At 42.8% G+C, this 25,507-nt stretch overlaps 1 protein-coding gene across 2 annotated transcripts in view; it reads left to right on the forward strand.

Moving 5' to 3' along the window:
• Positions 1–24,125, forward strand: part of PRKD1 (protein kinase D1) — a 146,173-nt gene extending 122,048 nt beyond the window's left edge. For both annotated transcript variants that reach the window (XM_054162103.1, XM_054162104.1), the window contains 9 exons: positions 841–1,120; positions 4,309–4,361; positions 6,266–6,338; positions 7,681–7,787; positions 8,559–8,720; positions 10,348–10,446; positions 12,328–12,595; positions 21,710–21,795; positions 23,135–24,125. In XM_054162103.1, the coding sequence (XP_054018078.1) occupies positions 841–1,120; positions 4,309–4,361; positions 6,266–6,338; positions 7,681–7,787; positions 8,559–8,720; positions 10,348–10,446; positions 12,328–12,595; positions 21,710–21,795; positions 23,135–23,353 (1,347 nt within the window). In that variant the 3' untranslated portion in view covers positions 23,354–24,125. The remainder of the gene's footprint in view (positions 1–840; positions 1,121–4,308; positions 4,362–6,265; positions 6,339–7,680; positions 7,788–8,558; positions 8,721–10,347; positions 10,447–12,327; positions 12,596–21,709; positions 21,796–23,134) is intronic.
• The last annotated feature ends 1,382 nt before the right edge of the window (positions 24,126–25,507 follow it).

Here is a 25,507-nt window from a genome sequence, read left to right on the forward strand (position 1 = left end):
CAGTGTGCCCAGGCAGTCAGGAGGGCCAATGGCATCCTGGCCTGCATCAAGAACAGTGTGGCCAGGCTGCACCTCGAGTACTGTGTCCAGTTCTGGGCCCCTCAGTTTAGGAAAGATGTTGACTTGCTGGAGCGTGTCCAGAGAAGGGCAACAAGGTTGGTGAGGGGCTTGGAGCACAAGCCCTATGAGGAGAGGCTGAGGAAGCTGGGGTTGCTGAGCCTGGAGAGGAGGAGACTCAGGGGTGACCTTATTGCTCTCTACAACTGCCTGAAGGGAGGTTGTAGTGAGGCAGAGGTTGGTCTCTTCTCCCAGGCAACCAGTACCAGAACAAGAGGACACAGTCTCAGGCTGCATCAGGGGAGGTTTAGGCTGGAGGTTAGGAGGAAGTTTTACACAGAGAGAGTGATTGCCCACTGGAATGGGCTGCCTGGGGAGGTGGTGGAGTCGCCATCATCGGAGGTGTTCAGCAGAAGACTTGATGGGGTGCTTGGTGCCATGGTTTAGTTGATTAGGTGGTGTTGGATGATAGGTTGGACACAATGATCTTGAAGGTCTCTTCCAACCTGGTTCATTCTATTCTATTCTATTCTATTCTATTCTAATGAAATAATTAAAGTTCTACTTGGTTTTTTGGATAGAAACTTTCACTATTTTACCACCAACACTCTTTCATTTTATGGAGTTTCAGGTTACAAGAGCCTTTTTGCTTGTACAAGAAGCACATGGTTAAAAGCAACAGCTAATATGTTATGTCATAGCTAATATGTTAGTTCATGGTTGACTTTTATATGTTGGTAATATTTAAACAGACATTAAACCTTTTCTTTTTTTTCATTTTAGGAAATCCCATTGTCTGAAATTTTATCTCTGGAACCTGCAAAAACATTCACTTTGCTGCCTCAAGGAGCCAATCCTCATTGTTTTGAAATAAGCACAGCAAACATAGTCTATTATGTTGGAGAAAACATAGAGAACATCTCAAGCATTCCACTGAATAACAGTTTTATCACCAGTGGTGTTGGCATCGATGTGGCACGAACATGGGAGCTGGCAATACAGCATGCCCTGATGCCTGTCATCCCTAAAGGAGCATCAGCTGGGTCAGGAAACAGCCTGCACAGTAAGTCTGTTCATTTCTTTCATTTCATATGAGTAGAATCATATCACAAATGACATGGCTCAATCTTTTACACACATTGAAATGAAGTTTGGCACAGCTAGTAAAGGCTATTCTGTCACAGCTTATCACTTGTCTGCATGTTACTTTAAACACCACAGTCTCTCCTCTGTTTGTCTCCAGTTCATACTAGGACATCTGTACAAATCTGTATCTATACAAGATATAGATATATCTTGTGTCTATATATCTGTATCTATACAAGATACAGATTATATACAAGAGACATACAGATACGTACAAAGTATATATAGATTATATACAAGATATATACAAGGTATATACAGATTATATATTATATACAGGGGATACACAGATATATAGGAAGTATAACAGGTGTTGATCTGTTAGAGGGTAGGAGGGCTCTGCAGAGGGACCTTAATAGGCTGGACAAATGGGCAGAGTCCAATGGCATGAGATTTAACACATCTAAGTGCCAGGTTCTACACAAGGCTACAACAACCCCATGAAGTGCTACAGGCTGGAGTCAGAGTGGCTGGAGAGTAGCCAGGCAGAAAGGGACCTGGGGGGACTGGTTGACAGTAGGCTGAACATGAGCCTGCAGTGTGCCCAGGTGGCCAGGAAGGCCAATGGCATCCTGGCCTGCATCAGGAACAGTGTGGCCAGCAGGAGCAGGGAGGTCATTGTGCCCCTGTACTCAGCACTGGTTAGGCTACACCTTGAGTACTGTGTCCAGATCTAGGCCCCTCAGTTTAAGAAAGATGTTGAGTTGCTCAAACATGTCCAGAGAAGGGCAGCAAAGCTGGTAAGGGGTCTGGAGCACAAGCTCTGTGAGGAGAGGCTGAGGGAGCTGGCATTGCTTAGACTGGAGAAGAGGAGGCTCAAGGGACACCTTATTGCTGTCTACAACTACTTGAAAGGAGGTTGTAGCCAGGTGGGGCAACCAGCACCAGAACAAGAGGACACAGTCTCAAGCTGCACCAGGGGAGGTTTAGGCTGGATGTTAGGAAGAATTTCTTCACAGAAAGAGAGATTAGCCATTGGAATGTGCTGCCCAGGGAGGTTGTGGAGTCATCATCCCTGAAAGTGTTTAAAATAAGACTGGATGGGGCACTTGGTGCCATGGTTTAGTTGATTAGATAGTGTTGGGTGATAGGTTGGACTTGATGATCTCTGAGGTCTTTTCTAACCTGGTTAGTTCTGTGATTCTGTAGTACACTTACATACAGATTATATACAAGATACATACAGATACATACAAGGTGTATACAGATTGTGTACAAGATCTATCCATATCTAGGCACTATCAAATTTGTTAGCAAGCAGATAGTTTCAATATTTGTAAGACATCTCATCCACATTTGTGTTGCTAACATGAGTAATAGCTTTCTTGTGTTGAGGCATTACATTTTCTTAGCTCTGTTTGGGAGTTGATAGATTTCTTCCATCACAACTGTAATTTTTGTTTCTAGCTGTCTGCAGAAGCAGCTCTTCACTCTTTAGGTGGCTGCAGCCTAGATGATATGCTCCCTTTCATCACATTTAGCTGTAGAACTACCAGAAATGTTCCATGCTGAGGTGAAATGAGCTCAAGTGTGAAGAACAGCTGTTCTAAGCACGACAGGGCATGGTGGTTACCCAGGACCAAAAGGCATGAATGTATCTTTGCCTCCAATTTACATATCTTTGGGTAACGCTCTAGTACAGATGATAGCGTAGGTAAACCAAACATGCAACTCATTTAAATCTAGCTCAGCTATTGATAACAAAATAACACAAAGCAAACAATTCCCTACCGCTAGGCATGTGCTGCTGTGGTTGCTCTGCTGCTTGTACCCAGCCTAGCCAATGTAAAGCAAATTAGGATCTGTCTACACAATTTGGATTAGACCTTTTGTTGCGATATGCACCCGCTTTAGCACTTGACATCTGGATGCTATTGATGCGGCACCAAATGCTAATGAGACAGCCAGCCCTTCAGAAGCCAAGTAGTACAACAGGCTGTGGCATTACATCTCCAGGCACAACAGCTCACATGGCAGATTAGATCAGCTCTGTCCTCTTCTTTCTCAACTGGATTCCTGCATAAAATAGTCTCAAATTCTGGATGTCATTTCAGTCAGGCTAGTGGCCCGGTTTGATCCCAGGATACCTAAACAAATCACCTAAACTGCTGGACTGGAAATGACAGCTGTCTTCTCTCCCTCTTGAGAAGTTTGAAAATGTTCCTTACAAGTTAGTATTTATCTTTGGACTTTTTTTTTTCTTTTTTTTTTTTCCCCCCAAAAATGAAGGTAATTTAAGGCCTTTAGAACAAATTCCCGTGAGCAGTGAGAACGATAGCAACCTTCTGGAGTCTCCTTCTCTGGAGACTTTCAAACCCCTCCTGGATGCTTAGCTGTGTCTTTGTCCATGCTTTATGCTGTGTACACAAACCTGCACATACCTCTGGAAACAAACTGGCAATGATAAATAGCCTCTGTGTAACTGAAACATTCCATCCTAAAACCAGCCTGTTCCTTAAGGAAAAGATGAGGGAATATACTGTATAGGGTAAAAGATACTCATGCTACTTACTGCAACAAAGACAGGTGCTGATGGGTAGTAACAAGTGTCTCTAGTGTGTAATACAGTCTGGACACTGGTTTTGATGAGGCTGAAATCTGCACTAAAACAATTCAAAAGTCAACATGAACAGAATTCTGGACAGGGGCAGGACACAGAAGCAGCAGTGCTCCAAAGAACCATTCTTCCCTCCCCTGTATGACATCTTTGTATAATACAGTTAGCAAAAGGCATATTTTCATGGTTTATTGAACCCCTCAGTATGTTTGCAGTTTAAAATGCTTATGGAAACACCCTCAGCTCTGAACTTGCAGAGCTTGAGGTATTTGTTATATTGAAGCACAAGGGCAATCATTATGTGTTTTAATAATGTCCCTTAAGTTAGTTGAAATGCATATTACTTTCAACAGAATGTTGACCAATTGAAGCCATATATTTATGGGCTGGGCTGGTTTTATATTGGCTTGTAGATGAACAGCTGACCTAATTGGTTCAATTTCTAGAGCTGTTGTAGATACTGATGGTACTGTACATGTCATTTCCTATTACTACATCTTTGAAGTCAAAGCACAGCAGTCTAAAGAATATTTTGCTTTCTTCCCCAGGGGATGTATCCATCAGTATTTCTGTGTCAAACTGCCAAGTTCAAGAGAATGTGGTGAGTATGCTCTGGATGCTGGTGCTACACGTGTCATGATTAAGCTTGCAAAGTCATTGATCTGTTTGGCAGAGAGGAATGTTGGGGGAGTTGCCATCAGCTGTTTGTCACTTACTTTGTAGAAAGTAATAATTAGCTTTGCTAACTTTTGAGAAGAATCATTTTCATGGCACCTTTTCCTGGGATGCAGGGATTATGTATGGGTAATTTCACTTAGCTCAGAATTTCACTATGGGTTATTGCAGAATGTTGATTAGCAAAAGGAAAAGCAAACTGCTATTAGTTTGTGAGATCTGTCAACTGAACTTTGCAAAGCTGATCACAAACCTTGATAAATACACTGTTTCCTGTCATCACTGAGGTATTCTGTCTTGTAAAAGGGTGAAATGCTATCAGAGAGTTACATATGTTGTTGCATATAAAAAGAATAAAAAGAAAGTCAAGAATTCTGGGTTTCTTTTCCACTAGGGCTAGTAGGCACAGGAGGTGTGGTCAAGGTAAACAGTCACATCACTGGTATTCTGTCTCACGGGCATTGGAAGCAAACAGGACTCTCTGCAGCCAAATAAAGCTTGGGGGCAGCTTTGGCATTTGCCAGAAACAGATTGCCTGCTAGGGATGTGTCCATCTGTTTTCTAAGAAGTAAGACAGCCTTTGTTGTCCACTCCTGGGTGTTCTTTTACTCTGCATTGTATATGCTGCTGGTTGAATATCAGAAATGAAACTGAGCTCCAGGATTTGAGGATTGAGTCTCTCAAGTGAATGCTAGCAGCTTGCTCTTTAGCCTGTGTTTAGGCACTAAGAAATTGTGAGAGGTGAGAAATCCTCTCTGGCACGGATGGAATATTTTAGGCCTCTCACTGGACAAACACAAAAAGCCAATGCTCAGAACTGCTGCTACTCACAAAGCTTTCTGTAAGAACCCACTTGCATTTCCACAGCCAGCCCAGATGAGCTGTCATAGGAACTTTTCATGAAAACATAACATTTATAATGATGTCCAGTTCTGGGCTCCCCAGTTCAAGACAGACAGGGAGCTGCTCAAGAGAGTCCAATGGAGGCCTACCAGGATGATTAAGGGTCTGGAGCACTGCCCTATGAGGAGAGGCTGGGAGACCTGGGGCTGCTTAGTCTGGAGAAGAGAAGACTGAGAAGGGATTTCATAAATGTTTATAAATATCTGAGGGCTGGGTGTCAAGAGGGAGGGGACAGGCTCTGCTCAGTTGCACCCTGTGATAGGACAAGGAGCAATGAATATAAAGTACAGCACAGGAGGTTCTACCTCAACATGAGGAAGAACTTCTCCACTGTGAGGGTCACAGAGCACTGGAACAGGCTGCGCAGTCTCCGTCTCTGGAGTCTCCGTCACTGGAGACTTTCAAGGCCTATCTGGATGCATTCCTGCGTGACCTGTGCTAAATTCTGTGGTCCTGCTTTAGCAGGGGCGTTGGACTCAATGATCTTTGGAGGTCCCCTTCCAACCCTTAACATCCTGTGAGCCTGTGATGTCCCTTTTCATAAAACCCAGCAGTTATTCCTAAGTCAGGGATCCTTGGGCATCTGGGTAGAATGTTGCTAGCAAGACCCTCTTTATTTTCTTTATTTCCATATGTATTTTCATCTTCACAAAATTTAAGTGCAATACTGCACACTGGGGACTGCTTGCCTGGAAGATGGCAGTGGCTGAAGCTGATCAAGTGTTCGACATCTTTTACAGCAATTGCAGAAAATATGGCTTTTAAGAAAACCTCTGGGAATGTGTTTTGCAGACAATACATTTTGAAATGTACTGTAGTAAAAGCCAGCTACTTCCCACTAGTAAAAAAAAACACCAAACAAACAATGAAATACAAATTTTATTTCCATATCTCAGGGTTTAATATTTGTTATGTTTATACAAACAGGACATTAGCACTGTATACCAAATCTTCCCAGATGAGGTGCTGGGATCGGGACAGTTTGGGATTGTTTATGGAGGTAAGGCTTTGGTGTGTTGTACAGTTATGTCTAGATAGGAGATTTCTTGGGTGGTGGAAAGTATTTGGAGTCTGAAATGTTTTGTCACAGAAATGAGTGTCCATTGTGTTATATGGAAGCAGTGTTCATTAAACAGTGAAACTAATGAAACTGATTTTTGTTGACAGTCTTCCTGTATCATGAAGTATTCGACCCAGTAGTGAGTCATTGTATATTAATAGCTTCACATTCTATATTCATATTCTGGTAAAAAAAATCCTTGAAGTGCAGAAAACTGTTCTTTTTGAGAACTCTAATTGACAGGGGGAAAAAAATGTCTTCTTGGCATGTTCTTGTGAGTTTTTTTCCATTGTTTTTCAATAGTTGTTAGTTTTTTTTCTCTCTTTTTCACTTTCTTAGCTGATTTTCCTCTTTTACCTCCTTTTGTTCAGCAGTTTTCAGATATGTATTTAGGTACAGTTGTTTGAGACAGTGTGAAGTGTGAACTAACAATAAATTTCTCACTGAAGAATCTCTACAGCTCTCTGATAAACCTGATACATGCACTCACAGGCATTATTTGCTAGTCTGAAGCTACTCTCCAAGGACTTAAGGCTGTGACCTGTTAGCTGCAGAGAATGCAGCTTAAATATATGAGCAAGCATGAATGAGAAATCTAACTCTGCATCCATGGTATGGAAATGCAGAGCTGCCCTTCTCATATGTATGTTTCTTACATGTTTAAACTGCTTTGTCACCTGAATGATAAGCAGAGAAGAGAAGGCAACTGTTCAGCATTCAGAAGAGGATGCTGAAAGGGAACTTTATCACCCTCTGCAATTCCCTCAAAGGAGGTTGCAGCGGGGGGAGGCTCAGTCGCTTCTCACATGCAACAAGTGACAGAATAAGAGGAAGTGGCCTCACGTTGTGCCAGAGGAGGTTCAAGTTGGGTATTAGGAAAGTTTTCTTCACAGGAAGGGTGCTCAGGCACTGGAACAGGCTGCTCAGAGGTGGTGGAGTTGCCATCACTGGAGGTGTTGGAGGGATGCATGGATGGGGTACTGAGGGTCATGTTCTAATGGCAGCATCTTAGCAGCAAGGGTGGGATTGTGAGCTCTAAGCAAGTGATTGGGCTTGATGACCTTGGAGGTCCCTTCCAGCCTCAACAGTTCTATGATTCTTTTGTCAAATGGTACAAAGAAGGGAAAGGACAGTAAATTTTTAACCACTTACTGATTGAATTTGTTGCAAACCCACTGTGGGAATTCCTTGGTTGTGGCCATTTGTGCAACTCCGTGGAAGTGGAACCCCTTTCAGAATGAGTCACGTTAATGGACAGAGGCCTTTTGTTTGATTCACGCAGGAAAACATCGCAAAACAGGAAGAGATGTTGCCATTAAAATAATTGACAAGCTAAGGTTTCCAACAAAACAGGAAAGTCAGCTTCGTAATGAAGTTGCAATTTTACAGGTATGTTTATATTCTTCTCTTTTTTTTGCTGTACTAATTACATTTTTTAATTCCTATAAATGTCAGATGCAATGGTAATAATTGTAATTGATAACCACTGGCATAAACAGCCAAGGAGAGCCTGAGGGAGCTGGGGCTCTTTAGCTTGGAGGAGACTGAGAGGTGACCTCATCAATGTTTATAAATATGTAAAGGGTGAGTGCCAAGAGGATGGAGCCAGGCTCTGCTCGGTGGTGCCCAGTGACAGGACAAGGGGCAATGGGTGGAAGCTGAGGCGTAGGAAGTTTCATGTAAATATGAGGAAAAATTGTTTCACTGTGAGGGTGACAGAGCACTGGAACAGGCTGCCCAGGGGGGTTGTGGAGTCTCCCTCTCTGCAGATATTCAAAATGCCTGGATGTGTTCCTGTGTAATCTGGTGTAGGTGATCCTGCTCTGGCATGGGGGGTTGGACTGGATGATCTTTCGAGGTCCCTTCCAGCCCCTGAAATTCTGTGATTCTGTGAAACAACCAAGAGCAAATGTTTTGTTAATGTCATGAGTTACAGCTCCTGCAATTTTATGCATCAGGAACAACAAGAAAAATGTGTGTGTTAAACTAATTCATCCATTTTCCTGCACTGACCCTAGACATTTCATCTCTGTTGTGTACAGGTTAGGCACACCACTTAAATAAGTGTTGTCTGATTTAGAGGAACCTAAAGACTGGCTATGGAATAATAAAAGCTACTGATCAGGTTAGGAAATCTAGTGCTGTATTTATCTTTAACAGAATCTTCATCATCCTGGGGTTGTAAATCTGGAGTGTATGTTTGAGACACCGGAAAGTGTATTTGTTGTTATGGAAAAACTCCATGGAGACATGCTGGAGATGATCTTATCAAGTGAAAAGGGAAGATTGCCAGAGAGAATAACCAAGTTTTTAATTACTCAGGTAAGAAATTAATTATAGACCTAGAAGGAGATTTTAGGTCAGTTACTATCATTGTTTCTTAAGTTCTGCTTTTAGCACAGTTTACCTTTCTGATTTGTGGAGTGCAATATCAAGGATGGTCAGACAGCCTTGTGTACATTGTCTGATAGGTAGTAACCACTAAGATGACCTAGAACTAGACACAGGTACAGTTGTCTGGCTACTGGGCAAGGGCCATCAAGCTACAGATGCTTGAATTAAGCACAAAAAAGGAAGTCAAAGCGCTAATAGAAAAATGTTGAAGGAAATCTGAGCCTCTGGAACTTCCCTGTACCTGAGCCATTGCAGTTCATACTATGTGCATATTTTCTGTGCTGAGAGCCATTCTCACTAGCCCTGACTAAATGGATCTGGTTTCCTGTATGACTTCTTCTAACAATGTGTTCTGGGTTTGGTTTTTCTGTTGTTCTTCCTGTTGTCATATTATCATATTGCTTTTTTGGCTGCCCCTAATACTCGTTTAAATATAGATCTACCATTGAGTAGTGAACCATCTGAGAGTCAGAGCAGCCTGTGTTTAAGAAGTCAGGAAAAAGAAAGGAGCAGGAGTAAGTGTTGTGGTAGAGGTTCATTTTTTGGGGTAGAACATAGTAGGTTGGCTACTTTTCAGCCTGTCATGGGCAAAACGGCCACCAACTTCAGAACTTGGTTTCTTGCCTTACCAGGTTTGTTCAGCCTCCTCAGCACTGCCTGCTGTAATACAGTGGGCAATTCTGCCAGCCCCTGACCAGACACAAGGAATGGAGTTAAAGCCACAGAAGAGTAGGATGAATATGGGCTACAGCTTTCTTAAGTGTCCTACAAGAAAGCTGGTGAGGGAGGTTTTAGGGTGTCAGGTAGTGATAGGACTAGGGGGAATGGAAAAAAACTAGAAATGGGTAGATTCAGATTGGATGTCAGGAAGAAGTTCTTCACCATGAGGGTGGTGAGACAATGGAACAGGTTGCCCAAGGAGGTGGTAGAAGCCCCATCCCTGGAGATTTCTAAGGCCAGGCTGGATGTGGCTCTGAGCACTCTGATCTAATGTGAAGTGTCCCTGCCCATGGCAGGCAGGGGGAATGGCACTAGATGATCCTTGAAGTCCCTTCCAACTTTAACAATTCTGTGATTCTATACACTCTGTTCCTGTATTCTTGTATGTGTAATGGAGTAGAAATAAATGCAACACTCCTCTCCTCAAGAAAACACATACATTTGGCTATATAATATTTCTGTGATTTGGTGTTTTGCACATGGTTCTCTACTCAGAGGTTTCACACAGGAAAAAGTGAACAGGTACTAAACCGAAGGTTTTTGAAAAACGTTTGGAATGTAAAGTCTTTGGAGAGGGAAAAAAATCATCATACTCATCCAGTGAAACATGAAGAAGACTTGAGGCACAGCAAGTAATAGCTGACAGTTTTACCTTTAATTTTGTTTTCTTCTCTCCCCCACTCTAGACAGTTTTGTAAAAGATAATTTCTTGTTGGGTTATTTCTCTGTGCACCCTTCCTTGCTTCTCTGGTCACTAATGTTATCCAGAGTACAAACAAACAGACAAAATACTGAGATTTTAAACTAAACTTCTTTCTAACCTGTTTCATCACAGATCCTTGTTGCTTTAAGACACCTTCATTTCAAAAATATTGTTCATTGTGACCTCAAACCAGAAAATGTGTTGCTGGCATCAGCTGATCCTTTCCCACAGGCAAGTAGAAAATGTCCTTTCTTAAGACTTTTTTTTTTCCACATTAATAAGTGTTAGCAAGCAAACAAAAAAGTGATTAGTGGCATGCCTACATCTCTCTCAGGAGCTACACAGATATTTTAGATATGAAAAACTGATCTCTTACTCAAAAAAACTCTCCAAAGAAGAGATGCTTGGAAATCCTCACTTTTTGTCATTTGCCTAAAATATCAATCTGGATTTTCAAGTGTAACATAATTGCTTATGCAATTGTTTCTAATTTGCTTACCACTAGAGCACAAACGATTTCCGTGGCTGATTTGGTCCAGATAGGCAACGATATGCAAGCAGTCACCAGAAAGACAGTTATTTCTCTGAAAGTTAGAGCTCATGAGCAGCTCATGAGCTTGAGAGCAGCCAGGCAGAAAGGGACTTGGGAGTAGTGGTTGACAGCTGGCTGAACAAGAGCCAGCAGTGTGCCCAGGTGACCAAGAAGGCCAATGGCATCCTGGCCTGCATCAGAAATAGTGTGGCCAGCAGGAGCAGGAAAGTCATTGTGCCCCTGTACTCAGCACTGGTTAGGCCACACCCTGAGTACTGTGTCCAGTTCTGGGCTCATCAATTTAAGGAGGACATTGAGACACTTGAACTTGTCCAGGCAATGAGGCTGGTGAGAGGTCTCAAGCACAAGAAGAGGCTGAGGAAGCTGGGGTTGCTTCACCTGCAGAAGGGGAGGCTCAGGGGAGACCTTACTGCTCTCTACAACTACCTGAAAGGAGCTTGTAAATAGGTGGGGGTTGGTCTCTTCTCCCAGGCAACCAGCACCAGAACAAGAGGACACTGTCTCAAGCTGCACCAGGGGAAGTTTAGGCTCAAGATGAGGAGAAAGTTCTTCACAGAAAGAGTAATTGGCTATTGGAATGTGCTGCCCAGGGAGGTGGTGGAGTCCCCATCCCTGGAGGTGTTCAAAATCCAATCATCTCCTGTTATCTTTGATCTGTAGCTCATTTATAGTCCCCTTCAACTACATTCAAAAGGAGCACTATTTAGAATTTGCAAATAATATCAATAATTGGAAAGGAAGGATCTATGAGAATTTTTTAAGTAGCTGATTCTGTCCCTCCAAAGAAATCAGACAAGGATGGCTGCAGAGACAGAGTGTAATCATGTCCACAATAAAATAAAAGGGAAAGTCCAAGAACTAAATTTTGTCAAGTTGCTTGATTTAGGAAACAAACTATGAGTAAAATAATTTTTCTATTTGCTGTGTTCTTATGCTATGAATAAATAAATTTTCCTTTACATTACTACTTTCACCAGGAGCCTGAGCTGATAGGCCCATCCAAAACTCTATTTCTTTTGTTCTTAGCTGTTCTGTGTTACTGAATTTACTGTGAGGAGGAAAGGGGTTGCAATGGACTGCAAATCTAGTCTCCTGCCTCAGTGGAATAAAGGTGCTTCTCTCAACGAGAAGTATAAATAAAAAGTATGTTAAAGGATAGAGGACACAGTCTCAGGCTGCGCCAGGGGAGGTTTAGGCTGGATGTCAGGAAGAAGTTCTACACAGAGAGAGTGATTGCCCATTGGAATGGGCTGCCTGGAGAGGTGGTGGAGTCACCATCATTGGAGGTGTTCAGGAGGAGACTTGATGGGGTGCTTGGTGCCATGGGTTAGTTGTTTAGGTGGGTTGGATTGGTTGATGGGTTAGACGCGATGATCTCGAAGGTCTCTTCCAACCTGGTCTATTCTATTCTATTCTATTCTATTCTATTCTATTCTATTCTATTCTATTCTATTCCTATCAGTACAGATGCATCTTGCAGCTAAATCATGATAAAAGCTCCTGAAGTATGTATTTGCTCATAAAAATAATGTCTGTCTTACACATTTTTCTTCCAACAGGTAAAACTCTGTGATTTTGGCTTTGCCCGAATCATCGGAGAGAAATCATTCAGGCGCTCAGTTGTAGGAACGCCAGCCTACCTTGCCCCAGAAGTGCTGAGGAACAAAGGCTATAACAGATCTCTGGATATGTGGTCTGTGGGTGTCATCATTTATGTGAGCCTCAGTGGTACCTTTCCCTTCAATGAAGATGAAGACATACATGACCAAATCCAAAATGCCGCTTTCATGTATCCACCTAATCCATGGAAAGAAATTTCCCCTGAAGGTACTACCTGTTTGTGGCTGGATTATATCAATGCTAAACAAGACTGGTTTGCCTTTAGATTATGTTTTTTAACCCTGTACATTCCATTGAAGGGAAAAAAAAAAAAAAGGATTTGAAATGTCAAGGTACCAGAATGTACCAGAATGTAAAGTCTCTGTTTTGTGCTATCAGCTGCTTTAAACATTTCCTGCAGAGCAAGTATAGACTGCATATGGCATAGTCCTTTAGAATGGTATCTCTCCAGGAGGTGTTGAAGGAAGCACATACCCACCTACAGATTGGGTTGCTATAGAATCTTTTGGGGAACCCCAGCTGCTGGAACTCATGTTGCTTATATTTATTGCTCTACTTCTTTCAGCTCTAGTGCTTCTGCAGTCTTTTTCTCATTCTACTTGTGCCAGTAATTTAGCTTCCATTCAGCAGGATCCTGTAGCTTGATAGTCTTTCTGTGGAGAAGATAAAAAGACTGAACAACTCCAAACAGATGAGGTTTCAAGAGCAGTGTAAAGAAAGTGGCACAGAAGAGTCTTTCTGTGGATGGGGGAACTCTTGGAGATAAACCATGAGACTTTTGAAACTAGAGTTCTGGTCAGTGGCATCAAAGATACTAAGAATGCTGGAGAGGGACTACTGTTTAGAAAGGTCTGTAGTGATAGGATGAGGGGCAGTGGTTTGAAATGAGAGAGGAGCAGATTTAGATTGGATTTTAGGAACAAGTTCTTTGCCATGATGTTGGTGGAACACTGGAACAGGTTCCCCAGGGAGGTAGTTGAGGCCCCATCGCGAGAGATATTCAATGTCAGGCTTGACAAGGCTGTGGGCAACCTGATCTAGTGGAGGATGACCCTGCTTACTTGCAGGGGGGTCAGACTAGATGACCTTTGGAGCTCCCTTCCAGCCATTCTATGTGACAGGAAGAGAACAATGTGAATAATTCATTATGAACATCTTTAAAGAAGGTAAATGAATCCTGTTAAAGATGTCTCTAAACACATTTGGTGCCCAATGACAGGACAAGGGGCAATGGGTGGAAGTTGAAGCATAGGAAGTTTCATGTAAATATGAGGGAAAATTTTTTCCCTGTGAGGATGACAAAGCGCTGGAACAGGCTGCCCAGGGGGGTTGTGGAGTCTCCCTCAGGGGGGTTGTGGAGTCTCCCTCTCTGGAGATACTCAAAACCTGCCTGGATGTGTTCCTGTGCACTCTGGTGTAGGTGATCCTACTGTGGCAGGGGGGTTGCACTGGGTGATCTTTCGAGGTCCCTTTCCAGCCCCTGAAATTCTGTGATTCTGTGAAGCACAACTAAGGAGGGCATTTAACAAAAATAGCAGTTCTGTTTTCACCAGCATTTTCTTGGAGATAAGAAATATTTTCAGGCAGCTCCATTTTCTTTGAAAGTTGTTTTTTTTTATCTTTGTATTCTCAACTTCTTGCAAGGTTGCTTCATAAGACTTAAAAGGAAACATTATAAACATCTGATCCTTTTTTTTTTTTTTTTCCCCTGAATTGTAGTATGTACCAAATTGAGGTAAAATATTAGGATTTACAATTTCCATGATATACAGTGCAGTTTTGCTGGGTTGCAGGTGACATGTTTAACTTCCACATTAAGTACAGCTTAGAGAAGTGTCGGGGTGTGTACTTTACTGTAATATGTATATTATAGCTGTGTGAGCTCATCAGCTGAAAAATGCTTTGAGAGAATTGTCTGTTATTTTATCTCAGTGGCAGATGAAGTTTGATGAGATCTGTTGAAGGGAAAAAAAAAAAGAAAAAAAGAAAAAAGAAAAAAGAAAAAAAGCTATAAATGTGCACAATTACACACTGAAGTCCTCCTGAACCTCCACACGTCTATGTAAGCTGACATAATTTGTTGGCAGCAATGTTTTATCTGGCACTGGAGATCAGCAAACAGCAATCAGCACAAAAGAGACTGCAAGAAATTGTCTCCAACAGGTTTCTACTGTGGTAGACAGAAGATCAATTGCTACATTCAAAGGTGAAGATTCAGTAGAGCACCTAAAGAAAACTCACTCGCTAGGGTGTTAACTCTCCTTTTACAGAATCTCACAGCCTTCATAGATTCATAAAAGGCTCTAGGTTGGAAGGGACCCCTTCATTAAGATTTAATGGATATCAGGCTGCAGGCCTGCAGAAGGGAGGGTAAGAACACAACTGAACATAGTGCTAAGTTGAAATCTGCTTATGCAGATATGCAGTGTGCCCAGGTGGCCAAGAAGGCCAATGGCATCCTGCCCTGCATCAAGAATAGTGTGGCCAGCAGGAGCAGGGAAGTCATTGTGCCCCTGTACTCAGCACTGGTTAGGCCACACCTTGAGTACTGTGTCCAGTTCTGTGCCCCTCAATTTATGAAGGACATTGACACTCTTGAACATGTCCAGAGAAGGGCAACAAGGCTGGTGAGAGGCCTTGAGCACAAGCCTTGTGAGGAGAGGCTGAGGGAGCTGGGGTTGTTTAGCCTGGAGAAGAGGAGGCTCAGGGGAGACCTTATTGCTGTCTACAGCTACCTGAAGGGTGGTTGTAGCCAGGAGGGGGTTGGTCTCTTCTGCCAGGCAACCAGGAGACTGGACAACGGAGTCTCTTGGGAGGCAGTCCTGAAGGGCCATGAAGCCCAGGATGGTTGGGCACTCCTCAAGAAGGAGTCTTAAAGGCTCAAAACCAGGCCATCCCATGTGCTGAAAGATGAGTTAGCAGGGAAGAAGGCTGGCCTCCATGCCTTTTGAATTGGGAGAGCCAGGGAAGGTTGTGGAGCAGGGTAACCAGGTGAGCAGGCAGTCAGCAGGGGTTCATGAGGAGCAGGTCCTGCTCAATGAACCCAATCTCCTTCCACTGCTGATCTTTCATGTAGGCAGCAGTGAAGGACAAGCAGTCCATGGGCAATTAAGAGGGACTTCATTTCAATGACTTCTTCAATTAAGAGAGGCTTTAGGATGACTGATTAAGGGATCATGAGCACAAGCAGTGTTCTCCTGTATCCCCCCAGTCACAGGGAGTGATGAAGGAACAAACAGGAAGAGCCAGAAGATCAATGCCTGGCTCCAAGCCTGGTGTTTTTGGCAGGACTCTGGGTTCTTTAGTCATGGGTTGATTTAGAGGACACCAGGTCTGCTGACAACAGACAGGATACACCCATCTCAGAAGGCAGTAAGAATCCTAGCCTAGGACCTAGCAGGGCTCCTTGAAAGAGTTTTAAACTGGATTTGAAGGGAGGAGGGCACAAAACTGGGCTGGCTAGAAATAAGTGCAAGAAATCACAAGAGCACCTGAGAAGAGCCAGGCCTGTCACTTCAAAAAGGTGGCAAGATCATTAGACCAACTGAAGTGCATCTACACTAGTGCACACAGCATGGGAAACAAAGAGGAGGAGCTGGAAGCCATTGTCTGTCAGAAAAATGGTGATATGGTAGCCATCACAGAAACGTGGTGGGATCTCACACCACTGGAGTACCACAGTTAATGGCTATAAACTTTTCAGAAGGGATGGGCAAAGAAGAAGAGGCAGTGGCATGGCCCTATATGTCAGGAAGTGTTTTGATTGTATTTAGGCTGATGATGGTGGTGATAGAGTTGAGTGTTTATGGGTAAGAATCAGGGGGAAGACCAACAAAGCAGATATTCTGATGGGAGTCTGTTACAGACCACCCAACCAGGATGAAGAGACAGATAAAATACTCTCTAGACACCTGGCAAGAGTCTTGCAACTACTTGCCCTTGTTCTTGTGGGGGACTTCAACCTCCCTTATGTCTGCTGGAAATACAACACAACAGAGAGGGAGCAGTCCCAGAGATTCCTGGAGTGTGTAGAGGATAAGTTCCTGACACATCTGGTGACAGAGACAAGAAGGGAAGATATGTTTTGGACCCGCTGTTTGTGAGCAGAGAAGGACTTGTGGGTGATGTAATGGTTGGGGGCTGTCTTGGGCACACCAATCTCAAAATGATGGAGTTCTCAGTTGCTGGAGAGGAGGGTCAGCAGAACTGCCACCTGGGACTTGTGGTGGACAAACTTTGGCCTGTTTCAGAGACTGGTGGCTAGAGTCCCTTAGGAGGCAGTTCTGAAAGACCAAGGAGTGCAGTGGGGCTCAGCACCATTCAGGAGGGAACTCTTAATGGCACAGGAACAGGCCATGGCCATGTGCTGAAAGATGAGTTGGCAGGGAAGAAGGCCAGCCTGGCTGGATAGTGAGATTTGGTTGCTGCTTAGGGAGATAAGGATAGTCTATGGTCATGGGAAGAAGGGGCAGGCACCTCGGGCAGGCCACTGCAAGATTGTTATGAGACTATGCAGGGAGAAAACAAGAAGGGCCAAAGCCCAGCTGGAAATTGATTTGGCTTCATCTGTTAAAGAAAATAGGAGATGTTTCTACAAGTTTATTAGCAACAGAAGTAGGACTAAGGAGAATCTCTGTCCTTTGTTGGATTCAGGGGGGAGCATAGTAGTCAAGGATGAGGAAGAGTCTGAGATACTTAATACCTTCTTTGCCTCAATCTTTAGGAGTATGACAGAAGTGTTAACATACCTGACTGTGAATAATTTCAATTTGAAACCAAAATTGATTAGAACAGGTATCATTGTTGCAGACTAAATCAATGCAAAATAAATATTATCCTTAATGCAGGTAAGAAAAAGACATATTTTTTTTTTAATGTATTTTACTGTATGAACTTGAAAAATATCATACCATAAGTGAGATGAATGTAAAATTCTCCTTCCTTTCTCTGTTACACACTGATTGCTTCTCAATATATCCAAAAGGCAGTGCTGGGTCCAAGCAGTCTTGAACAATGGGCTCTATGAATTGTACCTTACAGGCAGATTTTTAAAGTGGTACCTTCATCCAGAGGCTATATTACATGCCTCAGTAATAGCAGGCAGGAACTGAGAATTCAGTCAATTTAGAACAGCTAAACTACCATCTAAGAACGAGTATTAACTCTTAATTTATGCATGACAATAAAAATGCTAGGTTCTCTGACCCTGTAAAATGCAATATGCATGACTTCTCTTTTTTTCCTGCTGAAATAACTCAGTACTGGTTGCTATGAATGTTCATAATATGATAATCCTAGGAACACTGTTGTAGAACAGTGAGGAGTAGTGGAAGAAACTTTGGGGCAAGTTGAACAAAACCAAATTGTTTTAGAACTGTTTTTCCAAACCTGCTGCTGTCTGTAGTCAAAGCAGGTGGCAGCAGGTAAGACACAAACCCTCAAACAATGGATGTTGGGGAGGGGTTACCTCACAACCATACCAGGTTAGGATCTCCTGGGCTGGATCAAATGAAGTGTGGCCAGCAGATTGAGAGAGGTGATTCTGCCACTTTATGTTCTGGTAAAGACCTTGCTTGGAGTACTGCAGCCAGCTCTGGTGCCATCAACATGGGAAGGACATGGACCTGATGAATAGGGTCCAGAGGAGGGCCACAAAAATGAGCAGGGGGCTGGAACACCTTTCCTATGAGGACAGGCTGAGGGAGCTGGGGTTGTTCAGCCTGGAGAAGAGAAGGCTTTGGAGAGACCTAATAGTGACCTTCCAGTGCCTGAAGATGGGGACTGTGTACAAAGGCCTGCATTGAGAGGACAAAGGACAATGGTTTGAAATTAGAGGAGATGTACATTGGATGTTAGGAACAAGTTCTTTACCATGAGGTTGGTGGAACACTGGAAGAGATTGCTCAGGCAGGTAGTTGAGGCCCCATCCCTGGAGATATTTAAGGTCAGGCTCAACAAGGCTCTGAGCAACCTGACCCAGTGGAGGTCTCTTCCAACCCAAACTGTTCTGTGATGCTATGATCTCAAACATACACAGCTGATGCACCTGAGCTAGCTGCTGCTAAAACTGCAGGAACCTGTTTACTTGAAGTTTTGTGGATGTAATTCTCTAAGTAGAACTGTGCAAGTTACAAGTTCTTTGTTTTGTTCTGTAATTTTCAGTTTAAACTAAGGGAAGTAAGCATCAACCAAGAGTGTTGACAGTGTCTGTGCAAGAAAGACTTTTTATTCAAGGACATGTAATTTGTTGCAGAATGGCTAATGAAAGAGTATTGGTCCATTTTGCATGCCTATTGCAAAAACTGACACTGACCATTACTTTGTCTTGGAGAACCAAACTAGATGTAAAACTTGCAGCTGTAGTTATTTCCACACTCTTTGCAGACCATTACTCATGTGAAGTTGGGGCTCTTCATTCTGGAGAGGAGAAGGCTCCGAGGAGACCTTATTATGGCCTTCCAGTATCTTAATGGGGCCTACAGGAAAGCTGGGGAGGGACTTTGTAGGGTGTCAGGTAGTGATAGGACTGGGGGGAATGGAGCAAAACTAGAAATGGGTAGATTCAGACTGGATGTTAGGAAGAAGTTCTTCACCATGAAGGTGGTGAGATGCTGACACAGGTTGCCCAGGGAGGTGGTGGAAGCCTCATCCCTGGAGGTTTTGAAGGCCAGGCTGGATGTGGCTGTGAGCAACTTGATGTAGTGTGAGCTGTCCCTGCACATGGCCGGGGGGCTGGAACTAGATGATCCCTGAGGTGCCTTCTAACCCTAACAATTCTATGATTCTATGATGAAGAGCACCAAAGCTTATTTCAGAGACAGCAATATTCCAGTGGTGAAACAAGCAGACTTACATGTAAACTTCTCTCAAGAGCAAGTGATTGCTCAATGCTGACCATCCTAACCATCCAGTAAAGCTGCCTTTTCACTTGTCTTGGGTTTCCTTTCTTGCCCTTCTTTATGTACCTTCTCTTGTGATTGTTTCTAGGCCAATGCCTCGACAATTTCCCCCCAAATACAAAGACACTACATATGTTATGTCATTGTCCTGATAGGAAAACAAAAAGAGCAAAGGGGGTTTTCATCCTGGTGTAATTTGAGAGAGTCTGAATAGCTGGGTGTAATTTTGTTCTATCTGCTCCCAAAGGATTGGACAGAAAATACATAGTAGATATATTGTCAATATTCCATGGCAGGATGAATATTCAGTAGTACTTGGCAGTTACAGAGGCACATCTTGGGATATGTGCACTTATATCTCAATAGTTGGCTGACTAAAGTCAGCTCCCAGGACAGTCAACTCTTTCATCAAGTTCTTGAGCTCTTTGCCAAACTGAGGTTCATAGTAAAAGATGAAATCCATTTCACAGACATTTTGAGAGGGAACAAAATAAAAATAAGATAGAGAATTTAGCATGAACTGCACTCTGCACTAAAGGAGTAGCTAAAAATCTGTTTGTCCACAACAGAAAAAGTAAAATTAGGACCATCTGCTCCAGGAAGGGCATGACTCAGAACCTCTGGCAATGCCGCCTGTCAGAAGTCCTGAACTTTGTCTTATCTCAGTCCCACTGTTGCTTTGATTTCCAAGACAATACTCAGCACCAGGAAGTCAGGGCTGCTTTAGTGATAGTTTGCTATTGCTGAGAATAGTTTGATCTGTTTATGCTTACTGCATGCATCCAGGTAGGCTGCCATATTCTGCCCCATCTTCCTGGACTTTGTGCCCGTTGTCCTCTGCCCCGTGGCAGAAAGATGCAGAAAGCTCCAGCTGGCAAACTGACCCTGGGGAGAGGAAGCCTCTGTTAAAAAAAATAAAAGCTTTTCCACATTGCTGAGATGGTTGATGGTGGTTGATGGTTTAAAGAACTCAATCTCATCTGCTTTTAAAATAGACAAGAGGATTATTCAGCTCCTTCAATACCCAGCTGGCAACAATATCTATCTAATATGTTCCATACTGAATTATACTCACTGATGCCATGTTTCTGCGTTAATTTCAAGACCATCTTTCACAGTCACTATGATATAAACAAATAAATAAAGATGTAAATCATCCTGCTTTGGACAAGCCCAGAGATACTGTGATGAGACAGGAACCTTGCAGTGATACAAATCCTTGTGGCCAGTCATTTATTCTGTAACAATAAGCTTCTCCGAGAGCCCGTGCCAAGCATTTAGCACCACCTGGAACAGAATTTAACCTTTCATAATAGCCTCATCTTTTATTTCTTTCATTTTTGAAATGGTTTTAGTAGATGCATTCAAAGCTCAGCAATCTCATCCCAAAGATTTTTTCAAATGGGTCACTCAGTGCAGTTCTGTGCACTGGTCATTGACTCATGGACTTCTTCCCCTTAGGCCCCAGTGCCATAACTGTAACTTCAGTGAATCATTTACTCCTTCAAAAACACAGAAATTGGGAAATTTGTAAAGAAATATAGCTACATTTCAGTATCTATAGCTACATTTCAATATCCTATAGCTGCATCTCAGTATCTGAAGGGGATCTACAGGAAGACTAGGGAAGGATTGTTTAGAAGCCTTGTAGTGATAGGATGAGGGGCAATGATTTGAAATTGTAGCAGAGTAGGTTTAGGTTGGACATAAGGAGGAAACTCTTTACAATGAGAGTGGTAAAATACTGGAACTGGTTGCCCAGGGATGTGGTTGAAGCCCTGTCCCTAGAGACATTCAGGATCAGACTCAGTGTGGCCCTGGACAGCCTGATCTAGTTGGAGGTGACAAGATGGCCTTTGAGGGTCCCTTCCAACTGAATGCAATTTCTGTGCCTGTAAGTACTCTCACCACTGTGAAACACAAGTCTGCTGACTAGCAGGCAGAAGCAATGCTCATTTCAAAAATACAGTATTGCAAGACTTCATGACTTATAAACCCCAATTCCTCCACTCAGTGCATGGGAAGGTGCAGCTCTCAAGTCATCTAAAAGTGCTAAGAGTCTCAGAGATATGTGTACATGTATATATGTTTACTATGGTGCTTGGCAAGTACTGAAGTCCTCATGTGAGATTTTGTTCACTTGAGCAGGAACTGAGTAAGAATTATCTTTAGTCTTTGCTGTGTGCCTGCCAAAAGAACCCAGAGGCAGACAATCTGCTGGCTAGTGGACAATTGATCAGTAAACCAGTTGCAATCCCATTGGGAAGGGAACCTTCAGGGATATCAACACTGACATGCTGCCATAAGAAGGGTTAACTGTCCTCTTTTTACAGCTGCCACATCTGTCTGTCCCTTTGTTTACATGGCCCTGTTGAAACAACTGTATTCAAACTGACTTTTCTCCAATATTATTTCTTTCCAGCTATTGATCTCATCAATAATTTGTTGCAAGTGAAAATGAGAAAGCGCTACAGTGTGGACAAAACATTAAGCCACCCATGGTTACAGGTATGGCTTCGAGGTCCTTTTTTTTTCTTAATGTATTTAGGCTCTAAGCATAGAACAAAATTGCATCTTTAAGTGCATTAGAATCTAAGCAAATCTACAAACCTGATGTTTCCAGATCCAGAAACTTCATACTCCTTTACCAGTTCACCTACAGATTACCAGTGATCTCTGAAGTGTTAGATTCCAATTCTGAGCTCTTTTGTGTTTTCAAAATGCACTACAAAATTCTTTTCTTTGTTTGCTTAGAATATGATCTATATAAAAAAAGTCACTACAGTCATTTGACTTAACATGAATAGTTTGCCCAGGGAGGTTGTGGATGCCTCTTCCCTGGGGGTGTTCAAGTCCAGGCTGGCTGAGGCCTTGAGCAACCGAGTCTAGTTGAGAGGCATCTCTGCCCATGGCAGGGAGGTTGGAGTAGATGATCTCTAAGGTCCCTTCCAACCTAAGCCATTCTGTGTTTCTTTGATTGATTCTGTGATGCTATGAGAGCTAACAGCAGATTTCCAGCACCTGAAGGGGATGATTCTCTGATTCTGTGGATTGTTTTAGCACTGTGCCTCATTTAGGTATTGTGGAAATCTGCAGAATCACCTGTAACAATCTGCAAAATAACTTGGAACTCATGACAGGGTAATAAAATTAATTTCTCAAACAATCCTCTGCAGATGAAACCTATCTCTGTGGGCAGGTTTCATATTTATTAATGAATACAACTTTTCTGTTCTGGAGCACCTAGGGTGCATGCTCTTTAGATTGCTGAGTTTATAGCACTTTGCATAGTGTTGGATCTGGGCCCCTCAGTTTAGGAAAGATGTTGAGTTGCTGGAACGTAGCCAAAGGGCAACAAAGCTGGGGAGAGGTTTGGAGCACAAGCCCTGTGGGGAGAGGCTGAGGGAGCTGGGGTTGCTTAGCCTGGAGAAGAGGAGGCTCAGAGGAGACCTTCTTGCTCTCTACAACTACCTGAAGGGAGGTAGTAGCCAGGTGGGGCTTGGTCTCTTCTCCCAGGCAACCAGCACCAGAAAAAGAGGACACAGTCTCAAGCTGCACCAGAGGAGGTTTAGGCTGGATGTTAGGAAGAAATTCTTCACCGAGAGAGTGATTGGCCATTGGAATGGGCTGCCCAGGGAGGTGGTGGAAGTATTTAGAAGAGACTGGATGGGGTGCTTGGTGCCATGGTTTAGTTGATTAGATGGTGTTGGGTGATAGATTGGACTTGATGATCTCTGAGGTCTTTTCCAGCCTGGTTAATTACATAGAATACATAAAATTCTATTCTGTTAGAGTAGAATAAAATACCATTTATTTTAGGAGCTTTAATATTGTTATTCTATTTCAGGACTATCAAACCTGGTTAGATTTAAGGGAACTTGAGTGCAAAATGGGGGAACGTTACATCACCCACGAAAGCGATGACTCCCGATGGGAACAGTATTCAGGAGAACACGGATTGCAGTATCCAGCTCACCTTATCAGTCCAAGTGCTAACCATAATGAAAACACCAAGCTAGAAGAAACAGAAATGAAAGCCCTCAGTGAGCGTGTCAGCATCCTTTAAGTTGCATCCCCTATAATCTGTCAAAACACTGTGGAATTAATAAATACATACGGTCAGGTTTAACGTTTGCCTTGCAGAACTGCCATTATTTTCTGTCAGATGGGAACAAAGCTGTTATGCTGTTACACTGTTGATGTATCTGAGTTGCCAAGACAAATCAACAGAAACATTTTTGTGTGACCAACTGTGTTGTATTTACCAAAGTTCCCAGAAACACTAAACTTGTTATTGTGAATGATTCATGTTGTATTTAATGTATTAAAACCTGTCTCCACGGTGCCTTTGCAAACGAGTGTTTTCCTTACTTGAGCCTCATTTTTGGTAAGAGAGAACTTTGCCCATGGAAGATCTGGGGTTGGTTTTATATTCTTTTGTGCATCGTTAGTATTGTAATTGTAAGCAAACTCTTGAGGAGTAGATTATAACTGCTGTTCTGTGAACAACTTCTACCATTTGGATAAAAAGCTTTATTTAGTGTCAAAAAAAAAACCCAAAAAGGTTAAAAAAAAGGGAAGGAAGGAAGGATGACTTGCATAGCACTGTACAGTTTCGGATCAGATAACCTCTGTGTTGTGTTTGCCTGTTTGTGTACAGAGATACACACACATAACACACAGCATAACTTGCTCTTAAGCATAGAAATGCCTTAGTAATGTAAACTGCAGCATATATATGGGTTGTATTTCCCCTTTTCTTAAAATATTCTTCTCTAATACGAATATTCTCTAATATGTGCATTCAGAAGTTAAATAACTTGTTGACTATATGTATGTTTGCAATAAAAGTCTTGTTAAAACAAGTTCGTTTCTTGAATCTTTTTGTTTAAAATATCCCTGCAATGCCATCAGAAGTTGGTAGAGGAAATTAGTCCATCAGTAGACTGAGGGAGCTGGGGTTGTTCAGCCTAGAGAAGAGTAGACTCTGGGGGGACCTTAGAGCTACCTCCCAGTACCTGAAGGGATCCTACAAGAGGGCTGGAGAAGGACTTTTTGTAAGGAGTCTAGCAATAGGACAAGGGGGAATGGTTTTAAGCTGAGGGAGAGTAGCTTTAGACTGGATCTTAGGAAGAAATGCTTCAGTACAAGGGTGGTGAGACTCTGGAATAGGCTCCCCAGGGAGGCTGTGGTTGCCTCCTTCCTGAGAGTGTTCAAGGCCAGGATTGGATGAGGCCTTGAGCAGTAATATCTAGCTGAGAGGCATCTCTGTCCATGGCAGGGAGGTTGGAGTAGATCATCTCTAAGGTCCCTTCCAACCTAAGCCATTCTGTGTTTCTGAGACCTGATGGCAGCCTTCCAGTACCTGAAGGAGCCCTTAAGAAGGCTGCAGAGGGACTGTTACAAAGGCCTGGAGTGATAGGACAAGGGACAGTGGTTTGAAATGAGAGAAGACTAGATTTAGATTGGATGTTAGGAGGAAGTTCTTCAGCATGAGGGTGGTGACACACTGGAACAGGTTGCCCAGGGAGGTAGTTGAAGCCCCATCCATGGAGATATTCAAGGTGAGGCTCAACAAATCTCTGAGCAAACTGATCTAGTGGAGGATGTCCCTGATTACTGGAAGGGGGACCTTGGGAGGTTCCTTCCAACCCATTCTGATTCTGTGATTCAATGATGTTCATTTCACACAATTAGTGTTTCCACTTGCTTCCAGCTGGGGTGGTCTGGCAAAGCTAATGTGGGAGGGAAAATTCCAACCCGCCACACACACTAACCATTTCGTTTTAACTGTGAGAGGTTCAGGCACTGTGAGATACTTTGACAGTGGCTGACAAGCTGAAAATTATTCTATGCCAGCTCTGGGGAGAAAAAGAAAAAGCTGAGATACATGTATCTATATCTATATCTACACAGGTATTGAAGACTAAGGTTAAAAAAGAAAAATATCTGAGAAGCAGAAGGATGCAATAACCACATCTGGCAAACCTCTTCTGATCACCTCTTGGCTTTGTGTTACAGTGATGAGCTTTTCAGTAGATAAATTAATTCTTTCCTCAAAAAAGAGCTTTGTCCAGAGGAAATTTGTGTCAGTACATTACATGACCAAAGCCAGCACAATTTTACTTGGATACTTTACACCTTTACTGGACAGATACTGTGTACTGTAGGAGGAATGAATTCAAACAAACATTGTGTAATATTGTGAAAATTACTTATA

The sequence above is a fragment of the Dryobates pubescens genome, chromosome 5, assembly GCF_014839835.1.
Source record: "Dryobates pubescens isolate bDryPub1 chromosome 5, bDryPub1.pri, whole genome shotgun sequence".
In the NCBI taxonomy this organism is placed as follows: Eukaryota; Metazoa; Chordata; class Aves; order Piciformes; family Picidae; genus Dryobates; species Dryobates pubescens.